Source organism: Podarcis gaigeae (assembly GCF_964106915.1).
Source record: "Podarcis gaigeae genome assembly, chromosome: 7".
In the NCBI taxonomy this organism is placed as follows: domain Eukaryota; kingdom Metazoa; phylum Chordata; class Lepidosauria; order Squamata; family Lacertidae; genus Podarcis; species Podarcis gaigeae.
Genome location: NC_139683.1, coordinates 36,766,070 through 36,793,880, shown reverse-complemented (window position 1 = coordinate 36,793,880; position 27,811 = coordinate 36,766,070). Strand labels below are relative to the sequence as shown.

Below are 27,811 nucleotides of genomic sequence, written 5' to 3'. Positions count from 1 at the left end.
GCAAGGATAGATTATTGGATTCTGTTGTACAGAAATGGTGAAAAAATGAAATAATATATCCTATTCTTGATTTTTGTTTCCTTAATTGCTACCAGACATTGTTTTTAATAGGATTTTCCCCCTACGGCTTGATTATCATGAAAAGGAGACAATAAGTTTAGATGTTCATAAATCAGAAGTAGATTAACTACTTTAAAATGCTGTAGCCTGTGGCAGTGTTCCAAAAATATTAATGTGCATTCAACTTTTATTATTTCAGGCAAATGGCATTAAGATCGGCCCTCAGCATGCTGCTACTAATGCAACACTTGCAGGCAATCAGGGAGGACAACAGGCTGGTGGAGGCTGCTGTTGAACCTATTTTTACTTCCTAGCTGCCTGAAGGGGCCTACTAACTTGTTTCACCCTCCCCCGCTCAATTTCAACTACGACATGAAATTATTGTAAGATGGCATCATGTTGCAGAAGACTTTATTCTTCAAATTCTTGTACAACTTTGAATAAATGGTTAATGTTCACTTAAAAGACAGGTTTTGGAGATTGTATTCATATCTATATTTCCATTTGATTTCTAAGTCAATTGATGTGATTATTTTTTGTTAAATGTTGTCTTGTGCCCTTGACTACGAACTGTATTAAACACTACAAAGTCATCTGAGTATTTTAATCAGTTTGTGTAGTTAGGTTGCCCAACTACAGTGGTTTCCTAATGTTTAATATTGTAGAACTGTCTTCAACTCTTGTCCATTTTCAAGGCTCTAAAGAAAAACAGAAGGACTCTTTTCTGTATTTATCATTTACTTTCTGTATATATAGTTTAATAACTTGCTTGGGTGTATTTGCCAAGCTATAATTCTTTAATGCATTTGCATAAATTCTATACATTTAGAGCTTGGAACTACAGAAGCATTATTAGGAATTTGCTTAGATGCTGAATTTTAAACCTTATTGACATTGTTAGCATGTTTGTCCCTTTGTCATTATCCTAGAGTCCAAAAAATGCTTTATGTATAGTATTAGAAGCTACATATGCCTATTTTAATGCCAAATGTTTGCTATTTGCTCACAACTTCCACAGCACCTCTTCAGAAATGGATTAGCTGTTTGCCTTAATTATGTAGGTTAAACATATTATAATGAATGAAAAATACAGGAAGCATTGAAACTCATAAAATGGCACATTATGAAGACTTCATATTTCTTAAAACGTTATTTGCCTCTTCATTTCTAGGTATATTTCCATCAAGGATAGTTTTTCAACTTAGATGTACAGTGGCTGTGTAAAGTTGATTTGGTTCTTTTTCTTTTTTGGTGACAACTTGTAATCTTAATATGGTAAGCATCTTGTCTATTGTGAAGGGGGTGTGACAATAAAACTGCCAGATTGAAAATCCTGATTAAGGCCAAACTTGGAAATGCTTTAGTGCTGTACTCCACATGATTTTTTCCAATTTCCCCCATGCTTCTAATGAATTAGTATACATCACTGCAAAATAAACTCCTGTTTAATTATATATTTCAAGTAGAGAATATTAATGACACTCTTTAACTAGATAAGAGCATCTTTTCTTGACCCTAATCTGTATTGCTGGGTTTTCCAGGGTAAACTATATATAGATATGTTCAAATGGAATACCACAATTCTTGCTCTTCCATATTTAGGTTGTCTTGGTGGGTATACTTTAGCTGAAGAATGCATTTTGGAGTTCAGTTATTCATTACAGCTGTATCTCATTCGTTCCTCTGAGTTCAGAGCAGCACTTGAGCTTCACAGCAATCATGAGGTGGATTAATCAGAGAGATGGTGACCAGTCCGTACTTAGCAAGGAGCCAATAACTATTTGTTGACAGGTAAAACAAAGCTTATCCATTTGGTGCCTGTTGCTGAGAACTACTTCGTACATTTAAAAAATCACCCCCACCCCAAAAAACGTTATTTAACAAACTGAAGGTTTGTAATTTTTTTTTCAATTTTGAATCTACACATTTAAGCTAATCTTGTACAAGTGATTTTTCCTTACATAATAATACAACTGCACAAGAACTCACAAATGCATTTCTAGATTAATTGCAAGCATGTGTATAGTCTCAAAGACACAATCAATTTAGCATTTAGTTATTTTAAGCATTTTCTTCTCTTCAGCTGAAAAGGCACCCAGGGTGGCTTAAATGTGATCTGTTTATTCAAAATATTTGCATACCACCCATCATCCAACAGATTTGGGGCTGGTGAATGATTGTTTCTATCAATACTAAAATAAGCAATATTATCATTATTAAATTTCTGTACTGCCCTTCATCAGAAGATCACAGGGTGTTTTACAGTATAAAGATGTATACCATAGCGACGAACAATAACAGCCCCACACCATTTTAAAAGCCATAGATTGTTTAATTAATCAAAGACCTTGGAGAAGAGGATAAATAAAATGACAGCATGGACAATAATATGAAGCAGAAGCTAAAAACATAACGTGGCAGGTTGAGGTACTGCACAAATTAAAATGCCTGGAAAAATAGAAATGTTTTAACCTGGTGCCAAGAAAAATACAGTGGTACCTCAGGTTACATACGCTTCAGGTTACAGACTCCGCTAACCCATAAATAGTACCTCGGGTTAAGAATTTTGCTTCAGGATGAGAACAGAAATCGTGCTCCGGAGGTGCGGCAGCAGCGGGAGGCCCCATTAGCTAAAGTGGTGCTTCAAGTTAAGAACAGTTTCAGGTTAAGAACGGACCTCTAGAGTGAATTAAGTACTTAACCTGAGGTACCACTGTAGTGTAGTTACTAGGTTACCTTTTAAACTAGCATATTCCAAGCACCAATGTTGAAAAAACCCTCTTTAAGTGTGTTATGCAACAAAGAGGGTTTTTTCAACATTGGTGCCTGGAATATGCTAGTTTAAAAGAATAATAAATAATAATAATAATAAATTTTATTTATATCCTGCCCTCCCCAGCCGAAGCCGGGCTCAGGGCGGCTAACAACACTAAAACAGTACAACATTATAAAAATGAATTAAAATCAAAATTGATGGCAACCATAAACTAAAGTCTTGTAAAGATTGCCAAAGGAGGGAGTCAGGCTGCGCCCTGACCAAAGGCCAGGTGGAACAGCTCTGTCTTGCAGGCCCTGCGGAAAGATGTCAAGTCCTGCAGGGCCCTTGTCTCTTGTGACAGAGCGTTCCACCAGGTTGGAGCCGCAGCTGAAAAAGCCCTGGCTCTAGTTGAGGAAGGTGCTTGGAAGACCTTCATTAGAAATTTTCAAAACATGGGTAGGCTTCTATGGAAGAGCCTCATTCTGGTGTTTTTCAAGTTTAGTTCTACTACTTCAGATTGTGGCTAGAAGGGAAAAGCGGCTGGTGCAGTTCATTAAAGGCTAGTTTGATGTAAGCAAACCTAACTTAAAAGCCTGGACCTCTCCTGACAGGTTATTCATTGGGATGACCAGGTCTGTTTCAGTGCCAAAACCAGGCCTGTGTCCAGATAATTGGTTTCATTGAAAAGTGTCTGGTGTTGGATAGCCACAACCCTCTCTTACACTTACATCAACCACAAGAGACTGTTTAGACTCTGATTTGTTGCTTTAGAAAGCAGCTTCATTCACTCCAGAGCACTTCAGAGGCTACAAAAAAACCACCTTTCTGCATCCTCCATTTGCTCATGAGGAAATTAAAAAAATGGCTATAACCCCACCACCCTTTGACTGAATTGAATGAAGTGTGTGGGATAATGAACATGCCAAATTCAGAGAAAATGCTCCAGTGTATAAGATGACTTCAAATTTTGATGAAAAAACTTTGGAAGAAACATTTTCTTATACACAGAAAAATACGGTACATAGTCTACCTTGCTTGAGCTGGTTCATAGCCTACCTATTGCAGATTTGGTACTAAGCAGCTAATAGACTTTTGTACTTCAAACTATTGTTTCTCAACAGGTATTGTTAATTCTCCTGTCAAATCAATACATCAGATATATTAGAGGTGTTGCTTTAGCATTATGAAACTTTGTAGGTGCTGAAAATATGGTTGGATGAAAGAACTTTGTTATGACAGTACATATGAGATCTGTCATACACATAGTTGGCCATTGCCACAGTAGGATAGTGATTACAAGCACCAAGTCAATCTGCTCCATATTACTGAATGGAACTTTAAAAAGCAATGTTTATATTTGCATAGAAGTGGGTACATCAGATCAAATGGCCACTAGAAAACTCCATGGCTGAAGCTTTGTAGGAAGAGACCTCAGCAGTGAGATACATTTTTCTTAGGTGTAAGTGTATTCCAGAGTTTCCATTTACATACAGTTTGTATGCATTTTATGACAGGGTTGGAAAATCTGTGGCCTTCCACTGTTGTTTGACTACAACTCCCATCATCCTTGACCATTTGTCATGCTGGCTGGCTGATGGAATTAGAATCCAACAACATGGAGGGCCATAGGTTCCCAGTCCCTGCCTTTAGACTAACTTTAGAGTTCAATGTAATGTAAAAGGTAAAGGTAAAGGGACCCCTGACCATTAGGTCCAGTCGTGACTGACTCTGGGGTTGCGGCGCTCATCTTGCTTTATTGGCCGAGGGAGCCGGCGTACAGCTTCCGGGTCATGTGGCCAGCATGACTAAGCCGCTTCTGGCGAACCAGAGCAGTGCATGGAAACGCCGTTTACCTTCCTGCTGGAGCGATACCTATTTATCTACTTGCATTTGATGTGCTTTCGAACTGCTAGCTTGGCAGGAGCAGGGACCGAGGAACGGGAGCTCACCCCGTCGGGGGGATTCGAACCGCTGACCTTATCGGCAAGTCCTAGGCTCTGTGGTTTAACCCACAGCGCCACCCACGTCCCTTCAATGTAATGTACTCTTTCTAAATAACAGCAGAATCTAGTGCATGTCTACTCAATAATTTCCACTAATTTCAGTCAGGCTTACTCCCACGTAAGCAGGTTTAGAGTTGCAGTATAAGCATTTGTAGTTACATATTTTGTCATCTGTACTTGTTAAAATACCTTTATCTCCTATCTGCCTCAATATGAGACAAGCTATGCAGTTTTAAAACTACAAAATATTAAAACCGTACTACAAATATAGGGGAAGTATGTTTTTTGCAGCAAAAAGAATTATATAACTATTCTTACATACACAAAAATATAATTAACTCCACATATTGCTGATTTCTCCCAAGAGGAGGCTTATATACATATGTTCTTGTACTGCTCCTTTTTCACTGGTGGAGGTGCAGAGTTTCTTTTCTAACTACATCGTAACTTTGTTAATAGTATACCATACTAATTTTGTTTTATTGTGCCACTGAAGTCTCAGTCTGTAAATAATCCATGTCGGTATTATGTAAGTAGCTGATGAAATGTCTTTACTAGGTTTGCTGCGCATGAAAGAAACCACATCATTTGGTAATAAAAACTACTAACAGACTCTAACAAAGCCAAGACCATGACAAAAAGCAGCATGTTATGGATCTATCACTTCTATTCTTGGGACTGATTTTATTATTTTTGGACCTATTACAAGCCCTGTGTTAAATATTGTGGATGATAAGAGGAAACAGACTCTTGGCAAATGTGGAAAACCAATTACAGTATATTACCCTACTCAGGCTACAGTAAAGGAGGATCTGAGCCAGAGGCTTATTCCCTGCTTGCTTTAGCAGCTGAAAAGTTTTTCCTACTGTAGAATTGGCTTGAGTTAAAAGACTGTTGCTACGAAAACCTCACTGTATACAGTGCTGACTAGAGAGGGTGAAATTGACCCTCTAAGTAGGGCTGTAGTTCTGTCAAGGGGTGTGTAATTAAATAAATCACCTTTTCTTATAGATAAGAATGCTCACTTTAGAAACTAAATGTGCCCTTGTATACAACATTCAAGGACCTCAGCCCTTCCTTACATAGGTGAAAAGACTAATGAAGTTTTACATTAGATTTTTTTTTAAATAATCATAAATGCGTCTTGATTTTTTTTTAAGCACTAAAACATTTCAAATGTTCTGTTTGGCATGACTGGCCTTGTAAACTTTGGTAGACAACTGCAATATTAAGAAGCTACTCACATACCTTTTTCTCAACTTATCCACAGCCACATAAAGCAAATGCTTTAACATTTCTGAAATATGTTTAGAACTATAGTCATACCTTGGGTTAAATATGCTTCAGGTTGAGCGCTTTCGGGTTGCGCACCGTGGTGATCCGGAAGTAACGGAACGCGCTACTTCCGGGTTTCGCTGCTCGGGCAGACGGTCAAATTGACGTGGGTTGCGTTCGCTTCAGGATGCGAACGGGGATCTGGAATGGATCCCGTTCGTATCCAGAGGTACCACTGTAGTGATGAAGAATAACACGGGGTGAGGAGAGTACAGAATACATACACCTCTATTCAAAGTTTCTTGCCACACTACAAGTTGAGTCCAGATCCCACCAAGTTTGGGTCTTGTAATGTTATCAACGGATGGGCAACTGCTGCTAGCAAACCAGGAAGTAAGGAAGGCCTTATGTTGAGGCAACTGCCAGCCAGCTAAGGGAGCAGAATCCAGGCATTTGCAGGTTACAATTTCTGAACTGCGTGCGGTGAATAAAGTTCTTTCTTGATTTTTGTAATAGCTTGGTTTACCCAGTGCAGTTCTAAACTGAGTCAAAGGACGGTTGCCCATTACTACTTACATGTCTACGTCCCTTGTTTTTGAAATTCTGCTCCTTGCTCACACTTAGTGGGCTCTGAAATATTGTGCCTCTGGAATAAAGGATTCTTTCTGCAGCCAGTGATAATTACTTGTGTGCCTAACACCATCACATGTGAGAACTGTGGAGGGACATCAATAGTAGGAGCTATCTGCTACAATTTAGTTTCAAAATAAGGTACCTCCCAGCCAATACTTTTGTTTTAGGAGAACTGCAGAGAGAACCTTAAGCTCAGGCTTTGGTGACCTTCAATGCACATGGATTTTATAACTATTGAACTAACAGTGCAAATGCCTCTGTTTGGGCTTCAGTTGTGAGAAAAGATGTATTAGGCCCAAGTCATTTAAAGGCCATAAATTAGAACAGGCCACAGAACACTAGTGTGAAGTGCTAGGTAAAACCCAAGGCACGGCACTCATGACAACGGCAAATTCCATGATAAGGGTAATTAGGAAAGAAACTGAAAATAAAACTGCCAGTATAATAATGCTGTTGTACAAATTGATGCTGTGATAGTATTTATTTTTGAATACTTGCATATTTTCCACAGACATCTGGTAGGATGCTGGACTAGATGGGCCATTGGCCTGATCCAGTGGGCTCTTTTGTTCATAGAATCATAGAATTGTAGAGTTGGAAGGGACCCTGAGGATCATATATGCAGGAATATGCAGCTGTCCCATACAGGGATTGAACCTGAAACCTTGACATTATCATCACCACGGTCTAACCAGCTAAGCTATCTGAATATTTATTTCCTTCCTGTAGACAGTACCACTCACACACAACCTGCAGTTAACAGCAACAGCTGCCATGGGTGCTGCTGACATTACATTTTGCACCCTCCCACCTGTTCTTCCATTTTTAAGTAGAAAAGACTCAGTCTAGATCTGAGTTAATTATTTTTTATTAAGTCATATTTAATGTGCAGCATAAACCAGACAATTGCCCATCAATAATATTCCACGTGTACAGTATCCCTAATCTTTGCAGTCTCTTAATTTAATGCAGAATACTGTAATTTAATTTCACAGTGACTTCTCATTTCCCCCCTACTTTTATTCAATGCAAAGGGTCAAGAAACATTACCATACCCTCAAACATTTCTCTGATGAGAAAAGGGATGTCCCATTCCATAATGATAATTTTACTATTTATACCTCATACTGGGTTGCCCCAGCCACTCTGGGCAGCTTTGAACATATATCAAAACATAATAAAACTTTTTAAAAACCTTCCCTATACAGGATTGCCTTCAGACGGCTTGACAGTCGGACAATGCCATACCCTCCAACATTTCTCCAATGAAAATAGTGACATTCTAAGGAAAAGTAGGACATTTCTGAGATCATATCAGAAACCGGGAGAGCTTCTCTAAATCAGGAACATCCCTGGAAAATAGAGACACTTGGAGGGTCTGCATTACCTTTCCTTTGTGGTACTCCAGATGGTGATGGACTCCAACTCCCATCATTCGTGCCTCTCGGCCTTGTAACTCCGGGTGATGGGACTTGGAGTCCAGCAACATCTTCTGTTTAGTCTCGTCCCCGCCCCGCCCCCGCCTGCTTTGGGTTTAAGTTGCTTCCATAGCAACTTACTCGAGAGAAGGAGAAAAGATTGTGCGAGATTAAACTCTGCATAGATCTGACCAATGCCAGGTTTTTTTGTGTTTCCTAAATCACACTTCTGGCCACGTTGCTAGTTTAGACAAACTTTTCTGCCTGGGCCCCCTCTTTCCTCCTTTGCAAAGCGGGAAGAGGGAAAACACGAGCCATTTCTCAAAGCGGCAGAGAAAGCAAAGCCTTTGCAGAGTCACGACTCTGCCGCTGTCCTGAGCCCAGCGGGGTTGCTTTCTGAATACAAACGTGCTTCAGGATCGCGGCCGAAAATGGCCCGAAGGCGCCGAAGCGGGCGCTCCTTTGTGAGCTGCTCGGCGGCGTTTCCTGCGGGAAGCGCTGAAGGGCTGCCAGCCAGAGCAGCGGCGGCGGCTTCTCCCATTTCCTGTGGGCGCACTGCTAAGGGAACCGCCGGCGAGGCGCGAGGGACTCTCCGCCGTCCTGCTCCGGGGAGGAGGAGGCAGGCGGAGGGCGGACTTGCCGCTCGTGGGTGGGGTCTCCGTTTCCTCGTGAGGTTTCCTGCCCGGGTCGCCCGGAAGGGTTGTGGAGGACGGCGGCTTTTGTTGTGTGTGGAGGGCGGGGGGGGGGGCGACGACTCCCTGGCTGAGACGGCATTTTCTGCTTCCTGCGTGGGATACTGTTGCGCGGGGAAACTGCAGCTGTGAGGCATGGGGTGCTGGGGAGCTGAGCGCACGACGGTCTCGTTCGCGCGTGGCGAAGAGGAGGGTTGCTCTGTGGGGTGGCGGGGAAGTGTGTGTGTGTGTGGCGGAGGGATGCTCTGAAATAAGGTGACTTCGCCCTTTCCCGCCTCAGGGAGCACTCGCTGCCTCTTCTCCCCTGCAAGCCGCTCTTGCGCCTGCCCTTTTAAATCGGCAGGAGGACCTCTTCGCGAATTTACGGGATTAGCCCGGAGCCACCTGGTGCTTGAGATTTCCCCTCCCCCCCTCTCTCTGTGTGTGTCTCTCTCTCTCTCTCTTCCCCGCCCACTTCTCGAACTGACCCCCCCCCCCGCCTTCCCTTGGGACCGGGGAACCTGCCCGCGCCTCGCCAACCCAGCTCAGAGAATATATTTCTCTGGCGGGGGGGGGGGGGAGTGTCTTTTCCCATTGGCTCCGGTTCACAGCCAATCGGCGCGGCGGGCGAAAGTGCCGTCAGGGAAAAGGAAAACCCTGAGACTGTGACGTAAGAAACGGAGTGGAACAAGGGGCGGAGGAAATGGAATCCCGGGAGGAGGAAGGAGGACTCGGCGATAGGTGTGTGCGAGAGAGGGAGGGAGGGAGGAGTGGAAACGGGGCGCGCAAGATGCCCCCCCCCCCCAAACAAGGCTGTGCAGTCTCGAGCCCTGGATATGATCGGTGGCTTCTAAAGAAGAGTTGGGAAGGAAGCAAAATTCCGGAAAAGGGGTGTGGGGATCTAGGAGCGCACCCTAAACTGGGGGGGGGGGGAGAGTGCAGCTTAGTGGGAAGATAATTGTGGGTTGGGGAGGGGCACCTTGGAGAGCGGAAGTTAAGAGGTGTTTGTGAAGTAAGGAAAGGAAGAGGTTACAAAGCAGAGGAAAATGGGCTTGGCACCCTAATGTGGAAGTGGGGAGGATGGTGTTCTTACAGTCTGGACCAAAGGGTTTAGGCTGACGAGGATGTGTTTCAGACATAATGGAGCAGGATCCAGCTTGTTCTTACACATTTTTCTTTTCTTCTCTCTTGCAGGTTATGAAACCCTTTTCCTCTTCTTACCAGTATGCCATTAAGCACATATTTTATTATCTGTCATCAACAGTCCTTACTAATGTTTCCCCGAAACTCTTCCCAATGAGAACCTGTTTTTCAAGAATAGGCAATTTTATTTAGCTAACTTTATTATAACTTTGTCCTCTTGTTTCCCTGTGCTTTGACCTACTTCATATATTCTAAACGATAAGTACTGTATTTTTTAAAGGAATTGTTTTTGGCATAGTTTCATATTTGTATTGTATATATGCAAGCACACTTTGCAGATCTCATGCACAAGATTATTTTGTGTAGTTGGAAAAGCATTTCTTGCAGCAGATTTTGCAATGTGTTTGAGTGATTCACTTTGGATCTTTTGAACTTGGTCACAGCTTCTCATTTCAGGAAGTTTGCTTGTCACAACACTACCCTAGACCTCAATCCAGTTCCAGCTAACTTCTTCTTTTACTCAAGCTTACACTTCCTGAGACACACACACACTATATATATATATCACACACGCACACAGCACAAGTTAACTAATCCACCTGGAAACATCCTGCACTGGAGCATGATGCCTTTTCAGGTCCTCTCCCTTTCACTTGGTCCCATCCCTGCCACAGTGCCATATTCCCTTATCCCTCTAGGTTAGTACCTCATAGTCACTTTTGCTGGTATAAGATTTCTTTTAAAAAATTGTTGAAAATCTGGCAACAAATATGCAGGAGAGGTAGCTAACGACTCAATTTAAAGCAATTATTCCAAATTGTAGGTTCCCTGGGCTTTTTCTGACATAACTTTCTGCTCATTTAGTAGCTTTTTGAAGTGCTAGTGCAAGCATATACCATTGGAAATCATGTGAGAATCATTTTTCTCCATAATGTTCTCTGGGGCAATCCTGGGAACAGAATCTTAACTTCATACTGGATTTTTTTTCTTGCTGAATCACCTCAGGAATAGTTTCTAGTCAGTGTAACCATTCTGCATGTCACAGAATTAATTCTCTATAGAAGCAGAGATTGTTAGCTAAAATAAAGTATCCTAATAAGAATTAGCCTCCTGTTTTGTTTTGCATTCAGTTACTTCTTTGCTGCCATTATTAATGCATAATTATTGTTTCAAAGTAGTGTGGACAAGTCTTTTATAATTTTACATTAAAATAATAATTGTGATTTTTATGATGAATGATAGCAAAAGCTATGTACTTTTCTACTTGTTTCTTGCCATGGCAAAGGCTCTCAGTTATGTATATACCGTATTTTTCCTTGTATAAGACGCCCCCTATTTTGGGGGACTCCAAATTAAGAAAACACCCCTCAGCACTACCCATGTATAAGACGAGCCCCAATTTTAAACCTAATTTTTTGGTAAAAAAACCCCTAGTCTTATACATGGAAAAATACGGTAAATATATTTGTTATAAACACTTAGAAGAACTTCCTTCCAACGGAAGTCCAGTCTAAGGGCAATGGAATAGAACTGGGCTTAGCATTTCAATCTGTGTACCATGTATCTTCAGATATACACATATATAGATGTATGTATGTTAATAAAAGGGAGCCCATGCTCAGTAAAATAGTAAATATATAAGAGTTTCCAGAGGGATAACCGTGTTTGCTGCAGCAAAACCAACAAAGAGTCTTGTGATATCTTGAATACTAACATGTTTTATTGTGTAAACTTTTATGCATTAAATTTCAAACTATTTAAAGCTGTGAATATTTTTAAGATTTGATTTTGCACATGGATTTCTTGGCTTGTTTCGCTGAAGGATTGATTTGACAACACTCTGGAATATATTTGCTTTGTATTTGACTGGGTTCAACCTGTTATTTGCTTGAACAACTCTTTGCATTCTGTTGTCTTCCTAGGAAGCTACAAATACATCATTGACATGTCATGTAATATGTGAAAACCATGACAGTACATAGATGCCATGTTGAATTACTTGTCACTTAGTGAATAGATGGATCAGCTTCTATGTATTAGGAGGAGGAATCTTTCTTCCAAAAGTAGGATCCTGTAGACATTATCTATGTTCTTGAATCTGCCATGAACCAATTAATTGCAGTATGATTGACAAACTTTGCTTCCTCGTTTAAATCCAAATTGTAGTTTGTTGATGTGTACAGACAGAGGAGGCAGTGATCGCATGTACAATTTTTGAAAAGCTGACACTGTTTTCACACCTGGCATGAATCCAGCTTAGCAGCACATGTGTCTGCTTCCTCATAGTGAAGTTGTGTTCCATCAGCTGTCTGATGTCCACATCAGCAGGTCAAATACTGGAACAGCTTGCTGCATCTACTCCAAAGACGCTTCTGTATACTTGGAGAACGTTTCACTAAGGATCTGGCTAATATGAAATCTTTGAATGTCACTGAAATAAGACGTGTTCTTGCTTCACCATTCAGTCTTCAGGTGGGGATTGTCTTTTTTCTGGACTGGTATGTATGCTTTCCTGGTATGTTTTATCTTCCCATTATCACTTCTCCATTATTCCTTTTTGCCAGCATGAAAACAATCAACCTAAACACCAAGAAGGCCTTACAAGCAAAAGCTTGGCCACAATAAAGGATCCACTAAAAGAGAAGTGGTGATCAAAGTGTATTTATGGTACTTATTCTAAGCAATATACAATTATACACTGAAATGTAAGCGCTGTTTGTTTCTGTGCATGACCTTGTTATGAATGGTTGTGTGTGTGCACTTACATGCATGCTTCATATGCAGTGACAGGGACCATAAATTGTTGCCATAGAATTATGAGTAGGCCTGGGTGATGAAAATGTAGTTGGAGAGAAACATTTGAAAATGGTGCATTTGAAAGAAAGAAGAATGGAATGCAGCAGAGGTAGAGCTGGGGCATGGGCCTTGGAAGCAGTACCTGTCTGGGCAGTGGGTGGCAGGCTTTGTAGCTTGAAAGTGTACTGTCAGTGGATGGGGAACACCCATGCTTGGTGAAACCACAGTCAACTCACTTTCAGGAGAAATAACTTGAGGAACCAGTTCATACTGCGACTGTGAAAAGGCCATCAGTAGCAATATAGGTGAGTATGCATTCATGGCCCGTACTGCACGTAACTTATATATGTCACTTATATATGCATCCGGCATTAAGTTTCTAATGACCACTGAAATCAATAGGCTTAGGTGTGCTTAACTCCGTGTTGGTGTGTAGCTTATCCTGAAAAAAATACTTTTTGTGTATACTTCGTTAAAACTAGTAATTCAAACATTGTATTGACACTGCTTGCTGCAAATGCAGTCCTATACACTTTTACCTGGGAGTGAGTCACATTGTGGGGCTTCTGAGTAGGCACGTATAGGATTGCATTGTAAGACTATATTATGAACCAACACAATCTGCAGCTGTGACTTTAAAATACTGAATTATCTATAAATATAGATTAGTTCCCTTTCTCTATGTTTGTAATATTAGTAATAAAAAATAAATTTAAAACAGTAGTTACCTTTTTATTTAACAACAGCGTTAACTAATTTTAAAAAATAACTTCTATTAATGTTGTTTTTAATGGAAAATTGTAGCTAATCTATGTTAAGTGAGCTTTCGGTATTCCCCTTGGGATCAAAACGGTGATGGGAATTATATGGGACACAAATTTGTTCCACGTTCCCATTATACAGGGTAGCATATATTGTGTGGCCTAGTGTGGAATCTTAGTGTTAGTGAAGTATACCCACAGTAGTTTTCTCAAAGCTTTGAGACCTTGATCATTAAATACATAATAATGTCTGCCTTTCCTCAAACCCAAAGCAACATAGGTTCTCCCATCCTCTCTATCCTTGTGACTCTGGAGTGAGCAGAGAATAATAGAATCTCAGAATTGAAGAGTTGGAAGGAACCGTGAGGGTCATCTAGTCCAACCTCATGCAGTGCAGGATTATTTTGCCCAACAGGGCTCAAACCCACAACCCCAAGGTGAAGAGTCTCGTGTTCTATCGACTGAGCTATTCAGTAGAATGAGAGACTAGTTGAATTTATTATGCACCTCTTACAAGCAGGCATAGAATATTTTGGGAAGTCATGTTAAATTACAGTGGTACCTCGGGTTAAGTACTTAATTCGTTCCGGAGGTCCGTTCTTAACCTGAAACTGTTCTTAACCTGAAGCACCACTTTAGCTAATGGGGCCTCCTGCTGCCGCCGCGCTGCCGGAGCACGATTTCTGTTCTCATCCTGAAGCAAAGTTCTTAACCTGAAGCACTATTTCTGGGTTAGCGGCATCTGTAACCTGAAGCATATGTAACCTGAGGTACCACAGTATATGAACACACTAATCAAGTATACCTAGAATACTTTAAGAGAAAAACAAAACCAATTTCTCTTCTAGATTCTATTATATGAACCTGAGAACAACTGCCAAAACAGTCTGTTTCTCTAGCTGTCCGTACTGCTAATCGTTTCAGCTACTAGCATCCACCCTGGACTCAATATTAACAGGAAATAGTTGCCTAACATAATCTGCAGATTACCCATAGAAAGTTACATGCATCTGCTTTGTCTCCCCTCCTACTGCTCTGTCATCCTTTGCTCACTTCCTCCTTTGCACACTGTGGGGCAAAACCAAAGTTCTGATTGCTACAGTCAATACTAGAAGAGAGTAGGCGAAGTGATGAATGGAGGAATGGATTGAGGGGTTGGGGGCTGTAGCATCCTGTCTCTGCCTGGGATCTTTTGTAAGCTCAGCAATAATTTATGGGTTAATATTTGGCAATCCTAGAACAGAATCTTCTGCCCACTACAGTTATAAATTCTTCTCCATTTTGATGTGATGGATTTTAATACTAGAGGCTTCCAGAGTACCCAAGGCATGAATTGATGGGGGCTTGTTATACACTTCCCCTCTCTCCTTCAATGAGCATTGAGCACATTCTTAACTGCTTAATCAAGTGTTTGTTTCTACATATATACTGTTTTCCAGTTTAGAAAAAGGAATGCCTCTGTGTGAAGATAACATGGCAGAATCTAAAACTAAGCAGCGTAAAAATGTAAAGTGCTACACTGTACTTTTCCCACCTCTTGGCTTCTTCAATTTCAGCTAACAATGTTTCAAGATACAAAATTTGTGGTCTGGATTTTGAAATTCAAAGAAAATTAACTGATTTAACATAAACTCATACTGAAAGTAGCAGCTAGTATAATGGTGAGCTTTCTTGATGCAGACTAGAGATGCTTCAAGATGTATATTCAGAATTGCTTAACCACATAAATGAGTTGTTTAAAACTCTTTACTCACAACAGGTGTTGAACTCACAATATATGTAATTAATGGGTGGACTCACCCAACCCCCTTCCAGAGCAGGATTATGAAAGAATTCTAAATAGTGCACATATGGAACAAGGGAATTGTATTCTGAGCTAATTGACATGTAATGTACACTTATGATCTTGTGGGTATATGAAGTCCATGTAACACCTAAAATGGTGAACTTTAACCTCTAAAGACTTGCAATGAAATCTAGTCTAACCACACATCAAATTATAGCAGTGCTTGAGCCACTAAACTAAGTTGGATATCTGCTTATCCAGTGAGTGCTCTGGTGCCTTTAATAATTGTGTGGCATGCAGATGTTACAGACTTGCACCTGCTAGATATGTCTTCCATATGTGTACATATAAAATACAAGAACACAGTCTTGAGTCAGAAATTAAAACTGCATTGGAGAGCTGCTGTGAGATGCAATGGCATTCATGTGTGATGGGACTTCAGAAACATGAAACCTGAGGATAAGCAAATGGCCAGCACGCTTATGGCCTATTCACATGAACACTTTACATTAGCAGATAGTTTTGTCAAATATTAACCTGGATGTGTTATCCCTACACTTAAAAGCCCTGCTTTGGACCTTTCAAAGGTACAGGCCTGATCTCCTGATTGGACTCTTAAATGGCATTAACTCTTTCTCTGTTCCCCGGAACAGAAACTTGGATTCAGAGAAGCAAGCTGAGTTCGTCCCCACCTTCACAAGCTTATCGAAAAGCAGTGGTATTTTCTGTGGAGACTGGCTCTATTTATTTTTAAAAATTTGGTCGTTCATGGGCTCCTTGAATTTAGAAATTATTCCACGCTTTATCATTTTACAGTAAGGACGAATAATCGCCGCCCATCCCCACTACACACGGAAGATCCTGTCTTTATATATCGCCATAAATTGCTAAATTTGGGGGGGGGGGGGGAGAGAGAGAGACGGGACATCCCATGATGCAGGCAGGAGGCGGGCCGTGGTTCTCGGACAATTCCAGCACAGGACACATGGCGGTTGTTTCATCGCGTGCACAACTAACACTGTACCCTTCAGGCGGACGCGGTTTTAGACGACCACACGTTTAAAGCGAGATTGGCAGCGGCATGTTGGAAGCACGACTGAACACACCGGGGCGGGCAGGATTCTCCCCTAGAAACGAGGCGGCGGCGAAGTCTTTTGGAGTGTCTTTCGGTCGCAGGTGCTTCTCCCACCCTCCGCGCCCCCTTCTTCTCCCATAATAACTCTTGCGGAAGGAGGGTCCCTTCTTTTCCTCCCGGGCGCCGCCGAACTTTTCCACAACACCGGCGAGAGTTGCTCCGCTCGCCTGAAGCGGCGGCGGCGTGTTCTGTGCGGCCAGGTTAAGCTGCGTGAGGCCCCGAGCGAGCGGCGGCTCCGTCCTGGGAACGCCGCCCCTCTCTAGCCGGCCATTCGCCCGCGGGCGAGGCAGGGCGCCACCTCGCTATCTCCATGTCGATATCTGGGTCTTGGACGCCGTCCTCCTCTCCTCCCCGCCTCCCTTCCCCTCCCGTCGCTTGAGGGCGGCGGGCGAAGAAGTGGGTGTCGACTTGTCTGAGCCCTTGTGTACCCGGCGCCTGTCAGCGCTTGACGCCCCCCTCCCCCAACCGTCCATCTCCCTTTCCTTCCTTCTTTCCTGAGGGCGGGGGGGGAGGAGGAGGAGGAGGAGGAGAGTGTCCTCGTGGAGAGCGGAGGCCGCGGGGGGGGGGAGGAGAGGAGGAAGGAAGGAAGGAAAGAAAGCGGAGGAGGGAGTTAGTGACCTGACCCCCTCCCCCCGCTGCCCTTTTAGGAAGGCTGGATTCTTGCATAAATTATGCCGGTGGCTGATGACGTGTAACCTTGTGGGGCGGGGTTTGCGGGCGCGCGCACTCTCCCTCCTTCCCTCTCCCCCCCCCGCCCCGCTCGCTCGTCCGCGGGAGGCAGGCAAGGAGGGAGGGCAAGTGGCGTCGGGGACGCGCCTCGTGGCGGGCGGAGGGAGCGAGCGAGCGACGGGGGCGGACGAGCGGACAGGCAGGGGGCGGTAGCAGCAACGGCAGCCGCTCGGCTGGCTGGTGTGTCGCTCGGCTTTTGCGGACGCGCTCGGGAACTATCGGATTAAACTTGAATCGAGTGAAATTACACAAAGGAGCGAAGCGGACCCGGGACCCGGTGGAGACCCGGAGACCCTCGCTGACCCCCCTGCCCGCCCGCCCGCCCTTCTCGCCGGCCCTGGCCAGGGATCTCCGCCCGCCTCGCTTTGACCGCCCGGCCGAAACCAACTCCCGGTGCGTGTGCGCGTGTGTGGGTCTCTCTCTCTCTCTCTCTCTCTCTCTCTCCGTGTTTGTTTGTTTGTGAGGGAGAGGCACTCGCTCGCTCGCTCTCCGGCTCTCTCGCTCCCCCCCCCCGGTCCGCTCCCGAGGACGCCTCCGCCGCGCTAGCCCTGACCCCGGTGAGTGACCCGCGCCTCAGAGCCGCCTCGGAGGCAGCCTAGAGGGCAGCGCCGGCGCGCCGGGCGAGAGAGCGCGGCTGTCCGGCTGGCCGCGGCCCACAGCCGGTCCGGCGGAGGGCGGGGGGAGCGGAGCGGAGGGGCGCGCGGTGTGCCGGCGAGCCTCGCCTGGTTCTCTGGTCCATGTGCATCCCTCGGCCGAGGAGCTTCCCAGGATGTAAAGCGGGGGGTGGGGGTGGGAGAGAGGCAGGAAGGAAAGAAAGAAAAGAAAGAGGAGGAAGAAGAAGGAGAAGAAGAAGAAGCGACGAAGCCACACGCCGGTGAGAGCGGGAGCCCGAGCGAGCCTGGCGGCTCTTCTCCGCCTGACCTCTCTCCTCTCCCTCCCCTCCCCCACCTCCCTTTCCTCGAGCGCAAGTTTTGGAGGGCGATTAAAAGGAGAGGAAAAGTTGGGCGAAAGTCTCCGCGGGAGGAGGGGCGGCGAGGGCCGGATCGCGGCGAGCGGGATGAGGCGACGGGCTGAGCGCGGCGGCTCCCCGGGAAGGCTCCCCCCCTCCGCCCGCCCGCCCTGCTGGCCACGCTGAGCGCTCCCGGCCCTGGCAGCACAACAAGCGCTAACAAAGTGCGGGGGCCGCCCGCCTCGCCCCCCTCCACCCTCCCCGCCTCCTGCTAGCTTGACCCGGGGGCTCCTCGCGGACACATGGAGCCATGGGAGGAGGAGGAGAGAGAAAGAGAAGAGAGCCCAAGGAAATGGAGGTGATGATAGAGGAGGAGGAGTGGTGGTGGCGGGGGGGGGGGGCGAGAGAAGAGAAGAGGCACGAGGTTGTGCCGGGGTTATTTGTCTTCGCTGGAGAGGAGCGGGGAGGCTGGCGGTGGGAGTGAAACGGGAATCACACGGGGGGGGGGAGATCACTGTTTTCCAACAACCCAAGAAGAAAGCGTGTGTGTGTGTGTGTGGTTTTTTGTGTGTGGGGGGGGGGGGAGAAACGCTCCCCAGGCAGCCTGGATTGGGGCTGGTGGCGGAGGCGATAGCAGTAGCAGCAACAACAACATAATAGGAGACTTAACCCCGCGGACCAAGTCTGCTTCCCTTTCTGTGTGTGTGTCTCTCTCCCTCTCTTCTCCCCCCCCCCCCCCGCCGGGCGATCTCTTCCTTTCGCCTGCGCGCTTCCCCCTCTCTGTCTTTTCCCCTGATCGAGAGCGGGTCGCTGAGAAGGTCTCCCTGGTGGCCGTAGTTTTCCCCCCTCCCTTCCCGAAACCAAGGCCATTTTGAGGGTGAGCGGAAAAGGTGGTTTGAGGCCAGGCGGTCAGGGAGTGTGTGTGTTTAGGTTTGATTCATAAAGGGAAATGGGGTTGGCCGGGAATTTTGTTTCTCCTTTGGCTCTGGTGGGTGGGTGCTGAATGTGGGGCTGGTGGAAGTGGGAAGCGGACGCTGGGGATGTGCCGGGGGGGGGGGAACACACTGGAGGTGGGTAGGGAAGGTTGTTAGTGGGTCACAGGGAGAAGGAGCAGCCATCATTATATTGCATTCATTTTTCCTGATAGCATTATATAAGGGGACACCCTTCTGTATTAGGAGGCACCCCCTTAATCTAGCGGTGGGGTAGGCGGGGGGGGGGCATTAAGCTCGTGGGATTTACCACATAGGCAATAAATCAGATGAGTTTCTCCAGATCACTTTGGGATAGTGCTCACGCCTTCCTTTTAAAGTACTTTTAAAACGGACAATGGACAAAAGAAAAGTAGCAACGCGCTGGGAGTTTCCTTTGAATTACTAGAGATTTTTTAGATACAACAGCCAACTCATTCTACTTTGCCTTTGCTTTTGTTTGGTGTAGTACTGAATGTGCTTTCCAAGCAGATCTTGGTGAGTTTTTTTTTATTTGCAGTGAGCTTTTTGACCACTTGCTACTCATAGATTTCGGTTTGCAAACTTAAAATTTCAAACCGATATGGCCCTTCTCTCCCCCTCCCACTTAGGAGATGTGTTCCTTAGAATATATATATATATTTAATAGAAGCTCATCAGCTTTTATCCTGGTGGAAATATACTTTTATATCTCATATTACAATAACTACAAATCTGAAGATAAAAGTTGAACAATTTTTTGTTTTCTTGCAGATTATCCATTCTAACGGAGGCAAAAAATCTTAGTGACTGTGACCCTAGCAGCATGGGTAGCCGATTTATCCCAATTACAAGTTCAGTTAGTTTGCAGTAATGTGTGAGTATTATTTTGTTGTTGTTGTTAAAAAGCACAGTTGCTAACTATTTTTTGTAGGAATTGATGTTGATATTTTTTCCAATTAGAGTGCTGTGTCTGTTGCTTAGAGTATTTTTGTATTGCTGTTGCACAACAGAGGCTCTTGTCTTTAACCTAAAATGGCAGCTTAATTTGACTAGGGCCCCATTCATTGACAGTGATAATAAAAAGGCTGAAAGCTAAATGTAGCTGGATGCTTGGAGTACATTTGAGATTTCTACCTTGCATTATAGGATGGCACAGAAAGAGCAGTTTCCATCCAGAGTACAAACGTTTACAACAAAACATCTTATTTTGAAGTATTTGTTAATAAACAGTGGACATAAAGTTGAATAATCATGAAGGAGCTTGGAAGGTTTAGCATTTCCCTCCCTCCAGACCCTGTCCAAAATAGAATTGAACTGCTCTACAATATTCAGTATTGTTTGAAGTAGTGGGCTCCATTTCTGAAGTATGAAACAGGTGACTGTCATTCGTGTCCATATTTTTAAACGGGGCATTTACTTTTTCTCATCACAGTAGTTTAATACTAATTTGGGGTATAATTTATTTCCTGACAAATTGTTACTTAAGCATATGAAACATCTTGTACATTGCCAAGTTTTTATAGGACATGTCCTATTTCAAATCATGTATTGTAAATTGTGCTAGTTATCAAAAGATTCTACAAAATACCAACTATTTCTGGAAGATACAGATATCTACCTTATTTTTGAACCATTTAATTTGCAAAGGGTATTCTATTGCTTATTTTAATCCTTGAAATTTGAGATAACAACAAAAAAGAATTTGGGATTCTTGCTAGCTTCTTAAAAATCCTGCAAGATTTCTTTAAATAGTAAGTCTAGGAAGGGTTTTTATTACCTTTAAAAACTAATACATGCTAAATTACTTCGGTGTGAGGATTTTTTTTCAACTTCACCATGGTCTTGAAGAATATCAGATACGATAAAATGTAATGGTAATGCATTGTACTTGTATAACACAAGGCTAGAATACCTGTGGTTTTTAAGTCATTTCCAATAGCTTATTTTAAGGTCCACTACTATAGCTTATTTTAGATATATGTTAGAAATATTTTTCAGATTCAGTTGGATTCAAAGGTTCTTTTCTATAAGGAAGGGTTCATTTGAGCCAATCCACCAAATCTAGTCAGTTACAAGAATATTTTCAATTTCATAATACATATTATTTTGTAAGCATCCAGGGAGCTTATATTGGTTGCTGATTACTTTTTTATTGAAGCATGTTGACAGAATTTTTTTTGCAGCTTCTAAGTATGGTGCTGGGGCATGGAAAATTTAATATATTACACTTTTCTAAATACAGAAGCAAGGTAATAAAAGAAAGTCCCAATCTATTCTTACTATTTGAAGGGGATAATCTGCTGATTTATTTGTTTTATTTTGCCTTAAAATGTTTGCTAAGTTACAAGATTTGGACTTCTGGAACATCGCCTTTTTCATACGCTTGTATAAGAAAGAGCATGAAAATCAAGTGTGGTGTTATATATTTTTAATGGCATGTATGATTACTGGGAAGCAACATCCAATCAAGATTTCCAACGATCAACAGTTAAAAAGTTGAATGTGGCGTGGTCTGAACTTGGCTCTGGAAATACTTGGTCCTTCCTCTTATGATAAGCTGAGCCTTGAAAAAACTTGAAAACCACTGAGAGTTTGCTGCTTTTTGAATGCTCTGAAAGTCAGGACAATCATCACCCTTCTCTTTGGCTTGGCACTGGAGAGAAATGGGTGACTTGCCTCCATCCTTATGCTGAGCCTTAGATGTTCCGCAACCACCTGCCTCTTATTCTTCGGGGAAAGGTGGCAAGCATAGATTTTGGTCAGCTACTAAGGCTATCCATAATTTGTGGGCCTCTGGAAGTAGAGTTTGAAGTTTTTGAAGGAAAAATAGAGGTTGTAAAAGTGTGGCTCCTAAGTAGTTTTTGTCTTTTATGAAGTTTGCACTTTCAGCTCCACTTGGCGATATGCTGTAGTAGGATCAGGTCTTTTTGAATGTGGAAACCACATTTGTTACTGACACACAAAGGTTGTCCATAGCAAGCAAGTAAATCATGCACATGCATGTGCGTGTGTCCTACCTGTCTTATCTCACAAACTGCTTTCAGCGACATGTTGTTTATTTGAGAGGTATTGTACTTCTGAATCCTTGGAAGATATTCTAATTTTCAGACAAAGATGCATGAGCCAGAGCAATATTTTATTGCACAGGCTGAGCTCTTAGTTAGTAATACTGTGCTATAGAAGTAAGGGCTTCACATAGGCCCTGCCTAATAGTAATGGCTTCAGTTGTAGATCACCTGTGCTCAGGCACAGATGAGGTACCACTTTTATAGTTTGGTGATTGCCCCATCTCCTTTTTCCGGAGTCCGGAAAAGGCCAGGAGCTCTCTCTGATCTCATGCTCAGCCTCCAAGACTTGGAAAGCAGTGGGACATCTTGCACTCCTTAATCTGTCCAAGATACAGTATGACAGGGACACGCCCCTTCCCTTCTACCCAGCTTGGAGATGGGAGTTGGATTTGGGATCGCCTTTGAAATCTTATGAATCTCAGGTTAGGTCACAGTCAAGACTTCTCCCATCAACTCATTGTTGATGAGTGAAAATGTTTGTTAGCTATTTTGTTAGCTTGGTCCAGTTTGTGGGCTGCTGTTCCAATAAATCACAGAGCGGCTAATGTGGCTAGAAAATGTATGATATGCACTAGTCTTTATTTCAGAACTCAGGTTTATGCATGTTCCTATATGTAACAGTGCTGCACAGAATTAGTAGGCTATTGTTGGATCTGTATGAAAGAGCCCAGCTTTCTTTCCTTATGTAGAGAAGGCCAAAGTCATAAGCAGATAAGACACCATTTACTATGTTGATTTCAAAATAGTTAGTTGTACCATACTGCTCTGATATTTCATAACAGTTTTTGTTTCAAAAATAAATACCGTCGTACCTTGGTTGATGAATACTTTAGCAGTTGAACGTTTGGGCTCCCGAAGGCCGCAAACCCGGAAGTGAGTGCTTTGGTTTGCGAACGTTCTTTTGGAAGTCAAACGTCCAGCGGGACTTCCGCGGCTTCTGATTGGCTGTAGGAGCTTCCTGCAGCCAATTGGAAGCCATACCTTGGAAGTCGAACTTTTTGGAAGTTGAACGGACTTCCGGAACAGTTTCCGTTTGGCTTCCAAGGTACGACTGTATCTACTAGTGAAATGCACTAGCGAAACTTCAGTAACTGCCTAGGGTACATAGGCCTGCATCATGATACTATCCAAGTCTACTCACAAATCATTACCACTAGCATATCAGTGAAGATTTCTAACAGGTACATTAGGATTGCAGCCTTGTGGTATCCAGTATTGTCCATCTGGTGACGAAGGGCATCCCAATGGAATGGGGTCAGGTGGCAGATTTCAGGTATTCCTGTCCTGCATCCCTCATGTCACATTAAATTTGCTAGAGAGTTTCCCCCAGCCTGCAGAAAGATTACTTTCTTCTTCCCCTGAAAGATGGCTTTGGACACCACCCATACAGTAGCTTTTTATGTAGAGATCATATTTGGTCCAGTTTGTTGTGGCCATTTACCCTAATTCCATATTTTGCTGATTATTATTATTATTATTATTATTATTATTTGCTTGCCTGCAGACCAAGACACATCTGTTTCATGATATACTGCAGCGCAGAACCAAAATACAACACATATTTTTTCTGAGAATTAGTGGTTGGTGTTGGGGAGTGGTACTTATGCTTTAATCAATTACTGATTTCTACGCATCAATTTTCTAAATTAAGTATTCTGTAACTTAGAATACATTCCAAAGCCTTAAATATAATAAACCTCTTAAAGATGTTCCTAAGTATACACAAGCTGATTAGCTCCTAGCTTCTAGCACTTTTTGATTCAGTAAACATAAAACTAGGGAAATATGTAGTGGTTAAATGTTTTAAATCTTCTGACACTCTATAAAAGTCTAGATTACATTATAGACATCAGAACGTATTCTGCATACAACATAATTTTGTTGGAGCTCCTTGGTTCTAAGCTTACATGGAACGGAGCATAAGGAGTACAACTGAAGGGTGGAAGTGGCTTGGCTATTTGCTGAGAGATGCAATTATCTGTTATAAGAATCTTTGAGCAGTTCTTCAAGAACTTCTTTGTATTAAGGTGCTTTACGCCAGGTCAGACTGTTTGTTCTTATAGCTCAGCGTTTCCTCTGATTGGCAGTGGCTCTCCAGCTTCTCAGACCGACATCCTTCTCACTACCTGCTACCTGACTCTGTAGCTGGAGATGCTTGGGACTGAAACATAGGACCTTCTGCATAAAAAGCATGTTCTTCCATCGAACTGTGGTTCTGTTGCAGTAGGAAGTGCACTGATTACAAACATCTTTTTTTAGCAGCATAATCCCCTGAATTCAGTGTCTAAAATTTTAATAACAGTTTCTTTTTCATATATTTGGTGTGGGTGGGTTTCCTGTGGTTAGATGCTACTTTCCTGGAATTTGGCTTGCTGCTGGTAGAGAATCCAGCAATGAATGCCCTCCAAATTTACAGGCTAAGTCTCTTTCTTGGCTGTTTATATAAATTCAGAATTTTGTGACAGTTCAGGTCTTGAGAAACTAAGTTTTTAATATATACCAAAATTATTATAGATTATGTGATATTCAGCACTGTCTGTTTAAAATAGTTTCTGCAGTGAAATGAATGATGCTATTTAAGGTATAATTCAGAGCTAATCATAATGTGGGGTTGTTTTTAAGAAGATTCTCGGTACTTAGAACATATCTGCTTTTTGGTTAGTATGCTTTATTAGATTTTTACTTTTAAACCTTTGCTTACAGTTTATGATGTTTGCATGACACAGTTTGCAGGTGCTGAATATTTTTTAACAAGCAGATTCGAAAGACTTTTCTGTTTTTAAAAAAAGCAAATTCTTGTTGAAGTAAGAAATGAATGTTTTTACCCAAAAAAACATTTATTTTTTGCAAAACCATTTTGTGTGAAAGTGTACAGAGATTATTATGTTGTTTTGATTTCTAAAAGTTTCAGCTACATCAGCTGCAATCTGCATGCATCAGGTTGCTGTGTGTAAGGAAAGATAGTAGCACTTCACATGGGATTTAGATGCAAATATCATTTAAAAAAAACCTATCAGAACAGGTGTTGAGCTTCAGAATCTAAAGACTTAATACATGTATACATACAGACAGGAACCATTTTACGCATGTCTGATTGACGCACAATCACACACATCCTTGTTGCTGCTGACCTGGAAGTGGCCCCAAAATGGGTTTGTCTGGTCTCATGTGTACTCTTCCAATGTGTGTGGGGAGCAGGAATGGAACCCCTGCGCAAAATGGTTACCTACCTGTACAACTTGACAGTGACTACAGAATAAAAGCCAATTGTAGATGTTTGTCTGACATCAGCCCTTGTTTTATGACATTAGATTGTGCAAAGAGGTTGCCCAACTTTATATTTCTTGACGTAGGCAGAAATGCTTTAGCACTAGTGGAAAAAACATGCTGAACATTTGTGCCAGGATTTTCTTTTACTTAAATTTTACGTGCTATATACAGTATGATATATTATATGGAAACTAGACTTGGTTAGTTGCTTCATAGAGCTAACTGTAAGAATATAAATAGTATTGCATTGGATCAACCAGATTTGCCTGGATAGGTATTTGAGGTTATCAGTATTTGTCCCTAAATTGAAGAAGACAGCTGCTAGTATTTCAAGCTTGTCTGGCTTGGCCATCATTTGTGTATGCCTAACTGTTGACAAAATTGGAAATTATGTCAGTTGCCCCTTCTACCACTGACCTGATTCTCATTTCAGTTCCCAGTACTTTGCTTCTTCCTCTTGCCTACTCTTCCCCCTTTTGCTTGATCACATCTCTTAACTTTTCAGGCTCAGACATGTGCCAGCCAATTATATCACTGGATATATTTGCGAGGTACAGCCGTACCTCAGCTTACGTATTCCTCCGGTTACGTAAACTTTGGGATATGTAATCGGCAAGCCCGGAAGTATATTTGGGATCCCGTCCGCAACCAGATGTACCACTGTATACAGCCTTGCCCACACCTCTCCCCAAAATGAGGGAAACGGAGGATAAGAAAAGGCTGTATATTATTTGGTTCAGTCAATAACAACAGGTGAAAGTACTTTTGACAAAGAGGCTGTGGTGGGCTGAGTGTGGTAGCAGGTGTAGGGAACCTTTGGCCTGCCAGATGTTGCTGAACTACAACTCCCATCAGCCCAAGCAAGCATGACCAGTGGCCAGGGATGATGGGAGTTTTAGTTCAGCAACACTGGATGCCCACATCTGGCCTAAAGTCTTCAACCTAAAGCTAGAATTAAAGGAAGAAGCAACAGCTGCAGCAGAAAATTCATTGGAATATAATTCTGGATAGAGAAGTAACTTGGGGAAAATATTTTGTGTCTTACCTGAGAACAAAAGCAAAAGAAACTTGCCTGAATGAATATTATTGAGTCATATGTTCCACAAACTTCTGTCCTAAAAAGAAAAATGGATATTACATGAAGAGTAAACAGTAGATTCGTTGGGACTTTTTTGTTGTGCCTTTCCAGGGCAATTGGAGAATTCTCATGGCAGCAGGGAGCTTTTACTCCCTAATCTTGCTGTTAAAACTTTTATAAGGGCTGGAAAACGTTTAGGTGGGAAAATGACATAAAATGGACTGTCAGGTTATAGTTCCAGTTTTGGTGGATATCTTTTCCAGCTCTGCCACTGGAGTTGTTTAAACGAGTATATTTGGATGTTTTGTTAATGGAGCATGGAAATATATCATTGCTATCATAATTTAACCTGGTGGTTTATTTCCAGTTGTTTCCTGAAGGACTGTTGGTTTATGTTGTGTTTGCATGATCTTCTGGTCTTTCTGGTAGAGATGACGGACCTCTGGGCCAGGGCTGAGTTGATGAGCAGTAGCTTCCTTATGTGCCTGTTTATGTTGCTGTATTGCTCCATTGTTGGGTTAACAAAAACATGTGCCTTGGTACAGAAGAATGCCTCTTTTAAGATGGTACCTACTATGACACCCACTACTTTGTGTATATTCTAAAAGCAATGTGTGCTTTTCTTTAGAATAGCTTTTCTTTATATGTTAAATTCTTCTGGTTTTATTAATTGAAGAAAACTTGTGTGATCAGCCAGTCAGCTGACATGTCTTTTATTGGGTAACAGCCTTCATTTGTGCATATCGTAAATAAACTCACAAAAGTTGCTAGCTGCAAGTTTTGTTTGGGCTTTTTTCTTCTTTTTCCCCCTTACTAATCTGCTCATACACTAATAGTCCAAATATCCATGCTAGAGTTGGAAAAAGAAAACCCCCTCGCCCACAACCAACATGGAAACATAGGACACTTGTAATGTTAGGAGGTTCATTTTAAAGGTTTTAAACTGAAAACACTCATTGGAAATGAGATCTTGTTTTACAAGAAGAAGGTGGTTGGAATGGCAGAACTTGTTTCATCTGAATATAGAGGGGGGTAACGAGAGAGGACCGTTTTGACCCTCCCCCCAAATTTGAAGAACGTTCTTCCTAAGGAGGCTCATGTAGCACCTATTTTAATGTTGATTTGGCACTAGGAGAAGACTTTCCCTTCTCCCAGACATTTTAATCATTTTTTAAACAGTTCAATATTTTATCAGAATTTACTTTTGCCTTGCTTAATCTGATGATAATTGTTTTCAACTTATAGGGAAGAGTTCCTACAAAACTCAGATTTTTATTAGAATTGTGCTGGGGTTGAAATTGCTGTTGCTGAGATTAATTTTTTCT

General features: G+C 42.6%; 2 protein-coding genes and 2 long non-coding RNA genes across 11 annotated transcripts in view; 3 read left to right on the top strand and 1 right to left on the bottom strand.

The window, feature by feature from the left end:
* The window catches only part of RAB2A (RAB2A, member RAS oncogene family), a 32,474-nt gene extending 31,077 nt beyond the window's left edge, over positions 1–1,397 (top strand). The window contains exon 8 of the mRNA XM_083748088.1: positions 260–1,397. Coding sequence (XP_083604214.1) covers positions 260–355 — 96 coding nt within the window. The 3' untranslated portion in view covers positions 356–1,397. The remainder of the gene's footprint in view (positions 1–259) is intronic.
* Positions 1,398–9,571: 8,174 nt separating this feature from the next.
* LOC310848709 lies at positions 9,572–12,670 on the top strand. The gene is made up of 3 exons (XR_014566523.1): positions 9,572–10,659; positions 12,128–12,433; positions 12,526–12,670. It is a non-coding gene; the product is annotated as an uncharacterized lncRNA (long non-coding RNA).
* Positions 12,671–13,997: 1,327 nt separating this feature from the next.
* The window catches only part of LOC310848764, a 202,969-nt gene continuing 189,155 nt past the window's right edge, over positions 13,998–27,811 (bottom strand). Inside the window, exon 2 of the long non-coding RNA XR_014566597.1 lies at positions 13,998–14,212. This is a non-coding gene — a long non-coding RNA (uncharacterized lncRNA). The remainder of the gene's footprint in view (positions 14,213–27,811) is intronic.
* Positions 17,203–27,811, top strand: part of CHD7 (chromodomain helicase DNA binding protein 7) — a 142,131-nt gene continuing 131,522 nt past the window's right edge. For 3 of the 8 annotated variants that reach the window (XM_083747506.1, XM_083747499.1, XM_083747505.1), the window contains exons 1-2: positions 17,203–17,561; positions 19,842–19,944. The gene's annotated coding sequence lies outside the window, so the exon portion shown is untranslated. Of the gene's footprint in view, positions 17,726–17,748; positions 18,043–18,175; positions 18,476–18,904; positions 18,995–19,841; positions 19,945–27,811 lie in introns of those variants that run through there. The other 5 variants (XM_083747502.1, XM_083747500.1, XM_083747501.1 and 2 more) reach the window with 5 other exon arrangements.